The sequence below is a fragment of the Ceratotherium simum genome, chromosome 12, assembly GCF_057802395.1.
Source record: "Ceratotherium simum simum isolate JZ-2026a chromosome 12, ASM5780239v1, whole genome shotgun sequence".
Lineage (NCBI taxonomy): Eukaryota > Metazoa > Chordata > Mammalia > Perissodactyla > Rhinocerotidae > Ceratotherium > Ceratotherium simum.
In genome coordinates, this window is record NC_141911.1 from 2,076,333 (window position 1) to 2,090,278 (window position 13,946).

Consider the following 13,946-nt stretch of genomic DNA (forward strand, 5'->3'; position numbering starts at 1 on the left):
AAGACTGGCTCTGAGCTAGCATCTATTGCCCATCCTCCTCCTTTTTTTCCCTTTTTCTCCCCAAAGCCCCAGTAGATAGTTGTATGTCATAGTCGCACATCCTTCTAGTTGCTGTATGTGGGACGCAGCCTCAGCATGGCCGGAGAAGCGGTGCATTGGTGCGCGCTCGGGATCCGAACCCGTGCCGCCAGTAGCGGAGCGCCCGCACTTAACCGCTAACCCACAGGGCCGCCCCCACTCACCCCCCCGCCCCACAAAGCCTTTTAAGTTAACCAGTCTTTCCTGTTTGCAAAGAATATGGATTCCCAAGCAGACTCCATGGCCCTCTCTACCCACAGTAAGGCCAGCGGTGGTGGGGATGAGGGCTGGCTTAGCTCACTGTCCCTCTATGCAGAGGCCAGAACATAGCACACCAGAGTGATCACCACCATGGACCAATGTCCCAGTGCGTGCGCAACCAGAAGTGAGGGCCACTTGGGGGGACCCAGGATTGGGAGCCTAGAAAATAGCCTCCCATCTCCCGATGGTGACAGGATGGATTCGTGTGCAGCCCTGGAGGCCTTGCTAACAGTGGGAACACCTCTCACCTAGCAGTCCTCCCTCCTCCCTCCTGCCACATGCATACACTCATACGTGCACGTGAACACTCACAAGCCCACACACATACGTGCACACACCTGGCCAGCAGCCATCCTCCTCATCCTCTCTGGGGAGAACCCCTCCAAGAGAATACAGCATGCCCAGTGTCTGGGTGGAAGGAAGGGATGGAGATAGACAAAAAAAAAACTTTGCTCTTTTGGACCCCAACCCCAAACACCCACAGTTGTCTTCCTTCTCTGGTGGGACCCAAGAGTCCAGGTCCCTGCCTTCACAATCACATACCCTACATAAACCAGAAGTCCCACCAGGAAGACACCAGCCCATCTACATAAGACTCACAGGGCCACCTAACAGGGTCACCCAGGCAGTCTTAAACAAAAACATACCCGAGGTGTAACACCAAGCTGTCTCTCCCTCATTCCCCATGGCTACTTTCACTCTCTTCCAGTTTGAGACCAATGGGAACTGGCTCTGATTGGGAAGAGGAGGTGGGAGATGAAGGGTGAACGGCCCAGCAGACTTAGCTCAGCCAGGACCCTCAGACCCTACAAGTATAAACCCACCTCCTCACAGAGCCCCGTCACCCACATCGAGGACATGTGATGGGTGGAGACACCTGGGCATGCACACACACGCGCACACACACACACTCTCCCCAAGGCCAGTGGGGGCCCCAGGTAAGCAGCCAAGAGGTGGCACTGGGCCAAGAACAAAACAAGGAGAGGCACACCGCAGTGCGGCAGAAGGCAAACTGCCTCCTAGTACGTTTATTGGAGCCTTGGCTAAGCATGAATACGGATCAGGAGCCCCTTCCACAGCCCAGTCAGCCCGACTCGGGCAGGGACACGGGGAGTAGTCAATCTCCTTTTTTTGCCATTATAGACAACATTATTAAAAAAAATAAACTTTACAATAATACATTTTGCTTATCTGCTGGGGTATTATTTCGATAGTTTCTTTAAAAAAAGAAAAGAAAGGGGAGACCACACGATATATGTATATGGATGTGTATATACATATATGTTGAGAAAGGAGCCTTGTTATGTACATACACTTGGCGACGTCTCAGGAATAGCAAAAAGAAGGTGGGAGAGAGGAGCAGGGAGGAGAGAGGACGAGAGAGCTGCGAGACCACAGCGTGGTGCAGGGAGACGTCCCCCCTGCTCTTCTCTGCCCCTCTCAGCGTCCCCTCTCCCTGAAGGGAGACCCGCCAAATGGACCTATGAGAAACCAAAAGAGCCAACAAAGAATCATTTCTGATTTCAAAATTCTTGCCACGGAGGAGGAAGACACAGCCTTGAGCTGGTGCTCCAGTTTGCTCCTTCCTCCCAACGGGGTCTCCTGGCGGGCTGAGCTCCCAAGCCCCCCCCCCGCAGAGCTGGCCCCTGCCCCTCCGTGCTACTCAGGGGGGGCAGTGCCCCTCCACAGGCAGCCCTGGGGGTTCCCAGGTCAGACGCAGACCCACTCAGTCCGCAGACAGGGAGGACAAAATCAACTCCATCCTTGAAGCCAAGCGGAGGTGATGAAGGTGCCCAGCTGGACCCCCAGGGGCCAGCCTCACTGCTCTGCTGCCCAACACCCTCTGCCAGTCCCCTGGCGGGTCCCCCGAGTGGGCAGTTTGAGAGGAGCAGCTGTCGCCGTCCTGCCCCAGCCCACATCAGCACAGGCACAGTCCCTTGGGCTGCACGGGGCGCCTCAGTCTCTTACGTCACCAGGGTCCAGAGAGGAAAACACCAGGACGAAGTAAGGGCATTTCTAGACTCCTGTGCCCTCCTCTGCACTGGGCTCCCCTTGCTGGGGGACCTTTGGGCCAGCTCTGAGGCTGCCTGCCTGCTTGTCTGTTGGTTTAGAAAAACTTCTCCAAAGAAGATACCTGGGAGGAGACGGTTCAGAGACAAGGTGGGAAAAAAATTTTTTTGCAAGGTGTGTGTGTGTGTCTGTGTGTGTTTCCATTTTGTCAGGCAGGGGTTCTCATTTGTGTAGCTTTCAGCAATCTCCCGACGCGGCTCCCAGCACCGACAAGGCCAGCTTCAGCATCAGGAGGGAGACAGCAGTCAAGGCAGCTGAGGGTCTGGCTCTGCAGGGGCCTGAGTTAGGTCTGATGACCTTGTTCCTCCCTGGGATGATATTGGTCGTGAGCTGCAGCAAAGAGAACCACAGACAGCAGGGCTGGGGTCAGACAAAGAAAGGGACTGGGAAGGGGACTCCTCAAGCCCCTGCCCTCCAGTCCACCCAGGGGGACTCTCCTTGCGCTCGCTCAGAGGCAAGCCAGGCTTCCGCGGAGCTGGGCTGAGCCCTCACTCAGGGAGACAGGGCAGCAGTCCCCAAGAAAATGGGCTGCTCTCCCGCCTTGGCTGATGCTGGCAAGTAGGGAAGAAGGTCTGTGTCCGGCAAGGAGGTGCACGGTATAAAGATCTCAAGAAGGTCCTGGGGTCCACAAGGACCTGCTTCTCGAGAGGAGAGGACCGAGAAGCTCCATTCTTCCTGTTCCTAAATGTGCTTGAATCCCCCTCCTCCTCCCTGCAGCTTCCGTGCACATCTCTGTCTGAGCTCTCTCCTTCTGTGGAATCGGACACTGCCCTCTCTTCTCATCAAAGTTACACATATACTATACCTATGTAGTCACAGGTATACTCCTGTGCTGGGGCTTCTTCCAAGAAGGGACTGTGTCCTTTTCCATCTATCCCCTCGATCGCATAGAACCAACATAGAGCAGGTGCTTGGTACACTTGTCTTAAAGAATCAGGAAGGCTTGGAAGGGCCTCTGCTCAGAGCAGCCACTTGTCTGTCACCCAAGGAGACAGCCCAGGGTCCTGAATGCAGACTCTGCACCCGCCCTCCCCCCTCCAGTAGAGTGAGTGACCACCCAGGTCCAGGCGGGCCAGAAGCTCAGCTGGCCCAGCCCTTGCAGTGGGATCTGGGGCTTCAAGTCAGAGGCTTACCAGGGAAACAGCCCCCTCTGGCCCAGTCCCCCACACCCACTCCCCAGCCTGCCCCTCACTCACCTCTGTGAAGCACATGCTTAACTCTTTGGAGTTATTGGCCTTCAGCCCCTGCTCCTGTGGGGGAGAAGGCCCTAGTTAGGATGGGTCACCAGGGCTGGGTCTCTGGCCAGGCTCTGTCCCGTAACTCCGATGAGACCATTCTGTGGCCCTCCCATCCACTGTTGGCATCATTAAGCACAGGGTACACATGAAGAGCGCTGGCTCAGTCCCACGCAGCACAAAGACTCTGGCCCCTTCCTGACACCCTCGGTGATTAGGTCCTGTCTCCTCTGTGCTCCTGGCAAAGAGAGTTCTAACTCTGCTCTTCAATTGACCGCATTATGTAGTAATGAGCCATTCTCATGTCTGTCTACCATACTCAGAGCTCCTGTTGACAAGGCAGGGACCATGTCTTCTCTTCCTTGTACTGAATGTCTGAGTCATAACAGTAGCTCAATAAATGTTTTACTAGACTCATGAATGAATGAATGAATACCACAGATCAGAACTGGCATCTGAGCACAGCTCCATGAAGACCATGAGCCCTCACCTGGGCTCAAGGGGGAAGAGAACTGTGAGTGATTAGTGATGTCTGCCACTGGTGCACGTTAAGTGGACATCAGGCAATGGTGCCAGAGGTTGGTCATTCCACCATAAACAGATGTGTGGCACCTGGGAGCTCTGTGGTCAAGGTGAGCACTGAGAAAGGAAGGCTGGCTTGGTGACAATTCCAGGGTCCTCCTAGCATAACCACTCCTGACATAACCACTTGGATGCAGGACCAGAGGGTGTGCATGAAGAACAGTCTTTCGTTATCATCGCCATCATCACAGTGATCCATGGGAACCAGCTGGGGGACATGGTGTTTCTATCCTGGCTTCAAATGGCTTGGTTCCCAAGGCACTTGTGGGGAAGCTCTGGCAACCAGAAGCAACTAGGGAGCCCAAGAAATCATGCCTAAATCACTGCTCTTGGCCAGAAGTACCAATAATCTCTTGGACATCACAGGCAACCTACCACCCAGGGCATCTGGTCAGCTAAACAAGGCCCCAGCTGTCACACAGAGGCCCCAGCCAAGAGCAGAGTCACTACCAACGATGAAGATGTGACTGCGGTGATGAGGAGCACAGTAGGAATGGAGCCAGGGACCCGACCCAGGAGGATCCTGTTCAAGACCACAGCACCAGTGACTCTGGCCAAGATCCAGCCTGGCCCAGCCACCAACCTGCATGCCTGAAGAAGGGCCCTTCTGGACCCAAGGACTGGATTCTGCTGCCCAGGACCAAGGGCAGCTCCAGCCAGGGCAGTGGGAGGCCCTGGCCGAAGAGAGCCCACCCACTCGCCTGCCTCAGAAGAGAGCCCACCCACTCGCCTGCCTCAGAAGAGAGCCCACCCACTCGCCTGCCTCAGAGGCCGTGCTTTCACCACTGTCTCCTCTGACTGGTCGCCTCCCTGAGCAACTCCCAGCCTCTGCTAGGTCCCGACCTGGGACGTCCTGTGGCCTGTCGGGCTCTGTGCCACACACCCCTGCACCTATTTCTCCTAGCATCCTTTCCTGCTCTAAGTGTTCCAGGTATGACAGGTCTGTCTCTGCTCACCCCCCATCCGCCTGCCCTCCGGAGTCCATGTCTTCTTCTTCCTGTGCGCCCCCTCCCCATACTGCTCACTAAATAAGGAGCCTGTGTAGAACACGGGCAGACAGACCAGATCAAGGTCCTCACCCCCACTTTTACCAAAGCCGCTGTTTTTGTTTTGTATGTTGCAGTTATGCACAGAACTGTTTTAAAAACAGTCTACTGCTTAAAAATAAATAAGGTTTGAGAAAACAACCAAACTAGATGACCTCTGAGGCCTGGCCATACAACCTCTTGTGACTGGATGCCAGCTCTGAGGGAGCCCAAGGTCCTCAACACAGACCTGGACACCAGCGACTCTGGAAGGCTGTGCCCAGGTCACCCAGGCAGAAAGGAGCACGAGGACCAAGGCCTTCACAGGCTGGCAGCTCAGCCCGGGGAGGAGATGAATCTGAATGCAGACGCCCTGGAGCAGCCTGGCCTCTGGCTGGATTTTGCTCCTAATAGTGAGCTGGACTCGACAGGCTCCTCTTAAGGAGAAGGGAGGGGTACATATTAGAGAGGAAAAATGGGGGAAAGATGGAGGAGGAAAGAGGTAGAGGTGGAGAGGAAACAAGAGGAAGAGAGAAGCAGAGAGAAAAGAGAAAGGCAGCACCCAAGGAGACAAGCAGCACAGGGCAGAGAGGAGAGGGAGAGGAAGGGAGGGAGGGGGAGAGGAAGGTAACAGAGGGGAGGGGAGGGAGGGGGAAGGGGGAGGGGAGAGAGGGGGAGGGAGGGAGGAGAGGGGAGGGGAAGGAGGAGAGGGGAGGGGAACGGAGGGAAAGGGGAGGGGAGGGGAAAGGGGAGGGGAGGGGAGGGAGCAGAGGAGGGAAGTGAGGAAGCAGAGGGGGAGGGGAGGGAGCAGAGGGAGAGGGGAGGGAGAGAGGGGCAAGTCCATCCACCTGTTGCGTCCTCAGTTCCTCATCTTTATATAAAATAGGGATAGACAAAGGGGCCTCACCAACCCACTGAGACGATTATACGAGACAGTGCACAGCTGCGCTCTGCACAAATACAAGCGCTCCTTAGTTCCACAAGGCATGAAGTGGGTCAAGTTTAGTTTTGCATCCTAGGGCAGGGCCTATGAAAAAAGCAGAGATGGCCCAGGAAGGGGGCTGTGAGGCAAAACCCACAGGCCTCCCGCCTCTCCTCTGCCCCGACAGCTTAGAAAGCAGAGCACAGGGAGAAGTCTCTGCCCTCAACCCTGTGGACACCTGACTTCCAGACGACACAGAGCAGGCAGTGAAGGCTGCAGCAACCTCCCCCAATGGCCAATCCAAGACGCCCCCCACCCCCCAGTCAGGAGCACACAGAACAGTGCCAGTGTTCGCCATCAGCTGACCTTTTCTGAAAGTGCCATATGGCGGAGGTGGAGCAAGAAAGAGGTTCCGGGACCTAATGCCAAAACCACCCCTGACTCAAATTCACTGCCTCCCTCCCTCACTGTGAACTCTTCCCACCACTTCCGCAGGGGTTCCAAAGACGGGTGAGCCCCAGGCCTGCTCACGCTCTAGTGAAAGAAACACACATCCACATGGTCACCTCTGCTTTGGGTCAGGCAATGGGAGGGGAGAAGAGGCTGCCTCCTTCCCAACCCCAGGTTCTAGGCTGTCCCCTAAAGCCATGCCTCCCCGAGGGCCGCCCTCAATGCCCATCTCACCTGGTTTTCTTGGACTCTTATGGAATGAGTTTCAGGGAACAGAAGTGGGTGGCTCCAGCCCCTGCCCTCGACCTTGCTCTGAGCTCTCATCCCCTCTAAGGAGCTCAGGGACTGGGGGTCTGCAGTGTCCCAGAGGGCCCAGGCCTGGGTTGCTGAGATGGCAGGAGGCAGGGCTTCTAACAGCAAATCCTCTGATGTGGAGGCGGGCACAGGGACTTTGTGGGAAGAGCTGACCCAGCTGTGGGGTGCCTCCAGAAGCAAGAAAGAACTGGCTGTGCAAAAGGCACTGGGGAACCAGAGCCAGGGAAGGGGACATGGATGGAGGATGGCAGCAAAGGCAAGGTTCATCCTTCTAGAAACTTCTCCTAGACAGGCCCTTTGCCAAGGAAGTTGAAAGGAAATTACTGTCTTCCTCTTCTTCCTTGCCCACCTCTCTCCACACTACCAGAGCTGAGTCTGGCAGTCCCAGAGCCTAGCCAGTCAGGCCCAAGTGCTAGGACCAAGGCCAGTGCTGTCTCTATGGGAATATGCCGGCCAGAGCTGGCCAGCTCTCTCCTGTGTCCCCTGCTTCTGGCACTGGCCTCCTCCCTCCTGTACACACCCACCTCTTCTCACACCTCTGCCCCTCCACTCCCTGCCACCCCCCTGGTTCAACCCCTCCTTTCTTACCTCTGACCATCTATCTATCTATCACCTATGGCAAAGATCTCCTGACAGGCCTCTCTGTCTCTCCAGTCTCTCTCTCTTGCCAACCAATCTCCACCTGCTGTCAGATTATTTTCCCAAATCATGGTCCTCATCTTCTCATCACAACACTCCCCGTTAAAAAGCCTTCGGTGCCCTGTCCACACTCACCACTTCAATCTGCTCGTCAGGTTTTACCCCAGTCCCACCCCTGCCGGCATATAAGTACTCTGCGTTCTCCCCAAACCCCCAAACCCGTGGCCTACTGTTCCTCTAGATCAGGGGTAGGCAAACAGTTTCTGCAGGGGCCAGATCATAACTATTTTAGGCTCTGCATGGCAGCTCTGCCTACAGCACACGGACAGTTCGCAAACAATTGGGTTTGGTTGTGTTCCAAGAAAATTCACTTTACCCAAACAGGCAGCAGGCCAGATTCGGCCAGCAGCCCCTCTACTCAACCTGCTCTGTGCTGCTCTGACTCCCTGACTTTGTTCCCGCTTGCCCCCTGCCTGGGACCTCCGCCCGATGCATCCCAATTCCGTATCCCCACATACTCAGTTCTCCCTGTTCCTCCAGGCCCAGCTGGGTCTACCTCGTCCATGAGTCCCTTGCTTCCACTCCCAGCCCAAAGCAGCCCTCCCCCTCTGGATCCCAGAACACTGCATCAGTCCTCTTGGTAGGCCAATCACTTCCTCCCCCATAATTAATTCTCTGAGCATACATCCTGTCCATCCTACCGGTATGAGGACCGAGGTACTGCCTAGTAAGGGTGTCAGCCTCAGTGCCTGGAATAGAGTGACATGCAGAAAGAATTTGTGTTGAATACATGAATGAATGCACAGATGGATGAATAAATGAATGACTACAAGGGAGAGCTGGAGAGAGGGAAGAAAAGAAGGAATACATCCAAGTCCCTCAAAGCTTCGAAGCAAGCCACGTTTGTAAATCAGAAGCATATACCTGCTAGACACATGGACCCACTGCCGGGCCTCTGGGTCCCAAACCCCGACGCCCACGGGCCCAGGTGCTGGGTAAGAGACCCATCCAGGGAACAGGTAGGACGAGGAGGAGACAGGAGGGGCCTGCTGAGCCTAGGGGAGGTGTATGGTGAGGGGGGCTTGCAGCAACCCGTCCAAACTCATTTTTAATTCCCCCGGATGTGTGGGCAGTGTTGAGGGTAAGAGTAGTTGGCTGGTGGAGACAGGAGAGCAGAGGAGACTTTGTTGCTGGGCTGGGGCTCTGCTGGGCTGGGGCTCTGCAGCCCTGGGAAAGGTGAAACTCCAGCTGATCTGATGGGGCCCTGCAAACCGGCCCAGAGCACCCCAGAGGGAATGCCAAAGTCACTGGAAATAAACCATAGCCAGGGAAGGCGCCCCCCCACTGCCAGCTTCCCCATCCACATTGCACGGCCCTGTGCCAGGCCCCATCATATGACAAAAGAGCCTTCTAACTGATCTTCCTGCATCCCAGATAGAAAGCCTTCCTCACCTCAGGACCTCCCAGCACAGAGGCCATCTGTGAGAGGGAGGAAAGAGCAGCAGTTGCCTGCGAGCCATAAAGCACACGGACCCTGTTCTGGAATGGAGAGCAGGATGTTCCAATAGATCCAGTGAACTGGGGACTCCGGTTCTTCCCCTCGACCTATATGAAGCACCTACTCAGCACCACGCACTGTGCACTCAGTTATACAGGCCTACAAAGCGTGGGGGGTAGGCAGGACACATCACGATGGGGCTCAAGTGAGGTAAGTGGGAGCCCAAAGAAAGCAGAAGGCAGCTGTGCCTGAGCAGAGTCAGGGAGACCACCCCAAAGGGTGACATCCAGGAGGATTCGCCAGGCGGTGGGGGGAAGGAGAGGCACTTGACTCACAGGGACTGACGAGTGCTCAGGCTGCACAGAGCTCGCCCCAGCCCTCAGGCCTGTGCCGTGGGACGCCTCGCTGGGCTCAGAAACAAAGGGCTTGAGTGTCCAAGACTGACCTGCCTCCTACAGATTCCTGCTCTAGGGACCAGTGGGAAGGAGGGAGGGCATTCACACAGGTGTGGGGGGCGATATGCGTGCGTGCTCATGCATAGAGGCAGGGCCAGAGGGAGAGGGGAGAGACCATTCTGCAGATCCTGCCATGGTTTCTCCAAGTTCCAGCGAGTCCCAGGCAGGCAGGGCCAGCTGGAGAGGGGGCCACTGCAAGGAGTAAAAGCATGTGAGAGCAGGACTCAAGACAGCATCAATGACACCAAACACAGGGCCAACTTGGGGGTCTCCCAGCTCCTGGCTCCTCTGTGGTGTCCAAGACACCCACAGTTTTGCTCAGCAGCCCCATGATGAGGACAAGAGTTCTCCCAGTCCCAGCACCACCCCAGCGCAGGCAAGTCCTTTGGGGAGCAGATTGGGAGAAGGAGGCAGCACAGTGCAGCCAGAAGGAAACTGTCCAGGGGCCAGGGGCTGGGGGCTGTGGACAAGTTACTGTCCTTACTGGGCTTCCGTCCTTTGGTGTTTGAGAAGGAGATCTCAGAGAGCCCTCTGGTCCTAACATCCAATCACTCACATGGGGTCCCCAACTGGCTGCCATCTCTGGTCAGTGAAGGGGGTCCCTAAGGCTTCCCCAAGGGTCCAGATCTGTGGATGGGGAGGAGGACAGAGATAAGGAAAGTGACCTTGCCTCTCTCTCCAGGGGGTATCTGGGCACAAAGCCTCCTCCCCCATCCTGGCCTCAGCCTCCCATCTCTGCCCTCACTCAGAGGCCCCCTCCTGTAACCATGGGTTGCAGTCATCCCAAGGGCCCCACAAGAGCCACCATGGAGCCCCTCCAAGCCAGCAGAGCTGAGGGGAAGGGTATGGCTGGGGAGGGGACAAACCACCCACACCAGCCTCCAGCCCAGCTGAGGCTGGGGACGAGGGCTTATTCACTCTGCCCTCCCAGCATCTAGCAGGAGCGGCAGGTGCTCAGTATAAAGATGGTAATCAAAACAGAACTAGGGGCCCTTCCCCCTCAGTTTCTGTGAGAAGGAACGAGGGGTAATGGGGGTGATGGGGGTGGACCCCCCCTCTGAGGATCTGCTTCTCTTCCTTTCCTCCTGGGATGGCCGTCCCTGGCTGTCCTGCCCAGAGTGACTTAGTCAAAAGAACCCAAGCGGACAGTCACCAGGGCCAGGCCTGGGGGAGCCCCCTGCCAGTCAGCCTCACAGAGAGCACCCAAGATTCGTAACACCTAACCTGTACGTAGGGTTCTTTAGTTTGCCAGGCACTTTCACATCCATCATCTCACATACAAATCGTGCATTAACGCCCTGGATCAAACCAAGTGTAAGACAAGCCCCCAGATGGTGAGTCCACAGAAAACCAGGCTGGGGCTAAAAGAAACCAGGCAACCGTCTAGCAAACTGCTGAGGAGAAACAGAACAGGAAAAGGGGAGTCAGAGCCATCAGGCACTCAGGGGGCTGCAGGAGGGGCACGAGGCCACGGCTTTCAACTCTTCCATGTCCACGGTGAGTCACAATGAGAATCCTGGGAGAGGTTTGCAGCCACCTGCTGAGTCAGCATCTCCCTGTTGAGCCACTGTGAGGGGCTCAGGGAAGAAGTGTGACACGTGGGAAGCTGGTGGAGCCCTGAGGGACACGTGGGTAGAATCACACCAGAGCGCAGTCACCTGACAGGGGGCACAGCCCTGACCTGCTGAGCTGCCTGCCACTCTAGCATGAAATTGAGCTGGCGACTGTCTGTGCAGCAGGCCCCAAGCCCCCGCCGGCAGCCACTCAAACATGCCCAGTGTAATTAGGAGCTGCCCAAGGGTGACACGGGCACTCAGCCCAAACCAGGAGGGCGACGTAATGGAGGGGAGCAGGGCAGGGAAGGGCCCACGCTGAGCCTGACAGGAGGGCACCTGGAGGTCAGCTGCTACAGTGCAGGGGAGCCCCCAGAGAGGGAAGGGCACCAGCACCTGCTCCTTTGGTGCAGCGGGTGCCTTGTAGGACCAGAACATCTCCGTCAGGCCCCACCCGTGCTCGAGTGCTCATCCTGCCACTGTGAATGCCCACTGGTTTCTTTTTCCTGCTTTACTGAATTATAATCGACCATCAAAAACTGTATATATTTAAGGTGTACAACCTGATGACCCGGTATACTTATCCATGGTGAAATATTCACTTCACACCTTTACCATTTTCCTTGTTTTTTCTTTTCTGTGGTGAGAACACCTAAGGTCTACTCTCTTAGCAAATTTCAAGCACACAGTACAATACTGTCAACTATGGTCACACTGCTGTACTCCAGAACTTACTCATCTTGCATGACTGAAACTTTATAGTGAATGCCCACTGTTGATCCCAGGAGTCCGCCGCCCCCATCAGACTGGTGTCTTCATTGCCTCATCCACAGCCAGGCCCTGTTCCCCCTGCTCCCACACCTATGCCTAGGCTGTGCCCCCCGCTGACTGTACTGCAGACCCCACCAACCTTCTTGTCAATTCTAGTCCCAACTCCTGCCTGAAACATCCCCCTGTGCCCCACCACCCACGATCTCACTGTTCCCTCCCTCCTCTGCTCTCCCTCATCTTCTGCTTTAGGTCTTCTTAAACTTCTATTTTAGGTCTTCTAGAACTCTGTGTTCTAGGAGTGTATGTGTGTATGTGAGAGAGAGATTGAGTGTGTGTGTAAGAGAGTGTGTGTGTGTGCATGCGTGTGAGAGAATGAGTGTGTGTGCGAGAGAGAATGAGTGTGTGTGTGAGAGAATGTATGTGATAGAAAGAGAACAAGTGTGTGTGTGCATGTCTGAGAGAGTGTGTGTGTATGAGAGAGAGAACAAGTGTGTGTGTGAGAGAGTGTGTGAGAGAATGTGTGTGCCTGTGTGAGAATGTGTACGTGAGAGAGAGAATGAGTGTGTGTGTGTGTGAAAGAGAGTGTGTGAGAGATAATGAGGGTGTGTGAGAGAGACACAGTGTGTGTGAGAGAAAGTGTGTGTGAGAGAGAGCGAGAACGAGTGTGTGTGTGAGTGTGTGTGAGAGAGAACGAGGGTGTGTGAGAGAGACAGAGAGTGTGTGTGTGAGAAAGAGAGTGTGTGTGAGAGAGAGAGAACAAGAATGTGTGAGAGACAAAGTGTGTGTGTGAGAGAGAGAGAAAGTGTGTGTGTGAGAGAGAACGAGGGTGTGTGAGTGTGTGTGTCAGAAAGAGAGTGTGTGTGTGTGTGTGTTTGTGTGTGAGAGTGTGGGGGGGGGGGGTCTCACTAGAACCAACCTCTTCAGTGAAGAATCGACTGTAGCAAATGGCGTGCCGGCCCGAGGGGAGCTCAGCAGAGACAAGGGCTGAGTGGGGAGCCCTGTGATGTGCCTCCGCAGTGCCACTTGCGTGTGTCCCCTATCGTGGCACTGACCGCAGTACCTGTCTGATGCTTCTTAAATTGTTTGACCCTCAACATGACCATAAGGACCACAAACCCCAGACTGTGTCAGCCTCATTCCCCAACGTCTCCCTAGCATCTCACATAAGACCTGCACACAGCGCGTACATAACACATGCTGGACGGATGGACGGACGGATGGGTGGACAGATGTACAGATAAACAAACAAATGCACAGCATGGGTTTGGAGTCAGATGTAGGTTTGAAATCTTATTCCACCACTAACCAGCTGTGTTGGATATGCTGCCTACCCCTCTAGATCAGTTTCCTGTGTGTAAAACGAGAGTACCAACACCACACTGTGTGAGAATTCAATGAAAAGGTAGAGAAGCTACTAGCACAGCACCTGGTAACTAGTAGATGGTTAATAAACACTAACCACGACACTTCTCTGCTCCCCCAGGTATCTAGTACAACCCTGTGATAGACCAGGTGTTTAACACTCGCAAAGTGAATGCCTAGTGAATGAATACATGAAAATCGAGCCCCCGTCAGCTCTCCCTGACTCTGGGGTCCCAATCCATAGGGAGGAACTTGTGCGCCCCATCTATGCCCCAGTCTGCTAACCTCCCACACCGGCCTCTGGCGTCACGGTGCTTCTCTAGGCCCTCAGCCTGCCCCTGGCTCCACCTCCCCGCTGCAGAGCCATGTCCCCTCACCTGGATGGATGTGCAGGTGCTGATGAGGCTGGTCCCCAGGCTGGTGCTATCACTGAGGTCATCTGGCAAAGAAGGCGTTTTCTCCACCCAAGGGGCCTGCGTGGCCTGGAATGAGGGGTTTTTAGGGGACAAGTTCACATCTGTGCCGTTGCCAAAGGCCTGGATGGCATTCCCTGTGGGGGAGAGAGCAGGCAGATGCAGAGAAATCAGGGACCACCTCCATCACTCCTGCCCTTCGCCACCCCAACAGCTACCCTCCCCAGAACAGCCCAGAGCTGGGGACAGAGTATGGCTTGTCCAAACTTAACTCTGCTGAAGCTCCCTTTCAGATCCCTACCAAGGTCTCACAAGAA

At 55.4% G+C, this 13,946-nt stretch overlaps 1 protein-coding gene across 3 annotated transcripts in view; it reads right to left on the reverse strand.

Annotated features, from left to right (window-relative positions):
• Positions 1–1,335: 1,335 nt before the first annotated feature.
• GFRA2 (GDNF family receptor alpha 2) overlaps positions 1,336–13,946 on the reverse strand; it is an 89,319-nt gene continuing 76,708 nt past the window's right edge. For all 3 annotated transcript variants that reach the window (XM_087437265.1, XM_004442322.3, XM_087437264.1), the window contains 3 exons: positions 13,594–13,766; positions 3,606–3,659; positions 1,336–2,739 (listed from right to left, as the gene is read on the reverse strand). In XM_087437265.1, the coding sequence (XP_087293391.1) occupies positions 2,587–2,739; positions 3,606–3,659; positions 13,594–13,766 (380 nt within the window). In that variant the 3' untranslated portion in view covers positions 1,336–2,586. The remainder of the gene's footprint in view (positions 2,740–3,605; positions 3,660–13,593; positions 13,767–13,946) is intronic.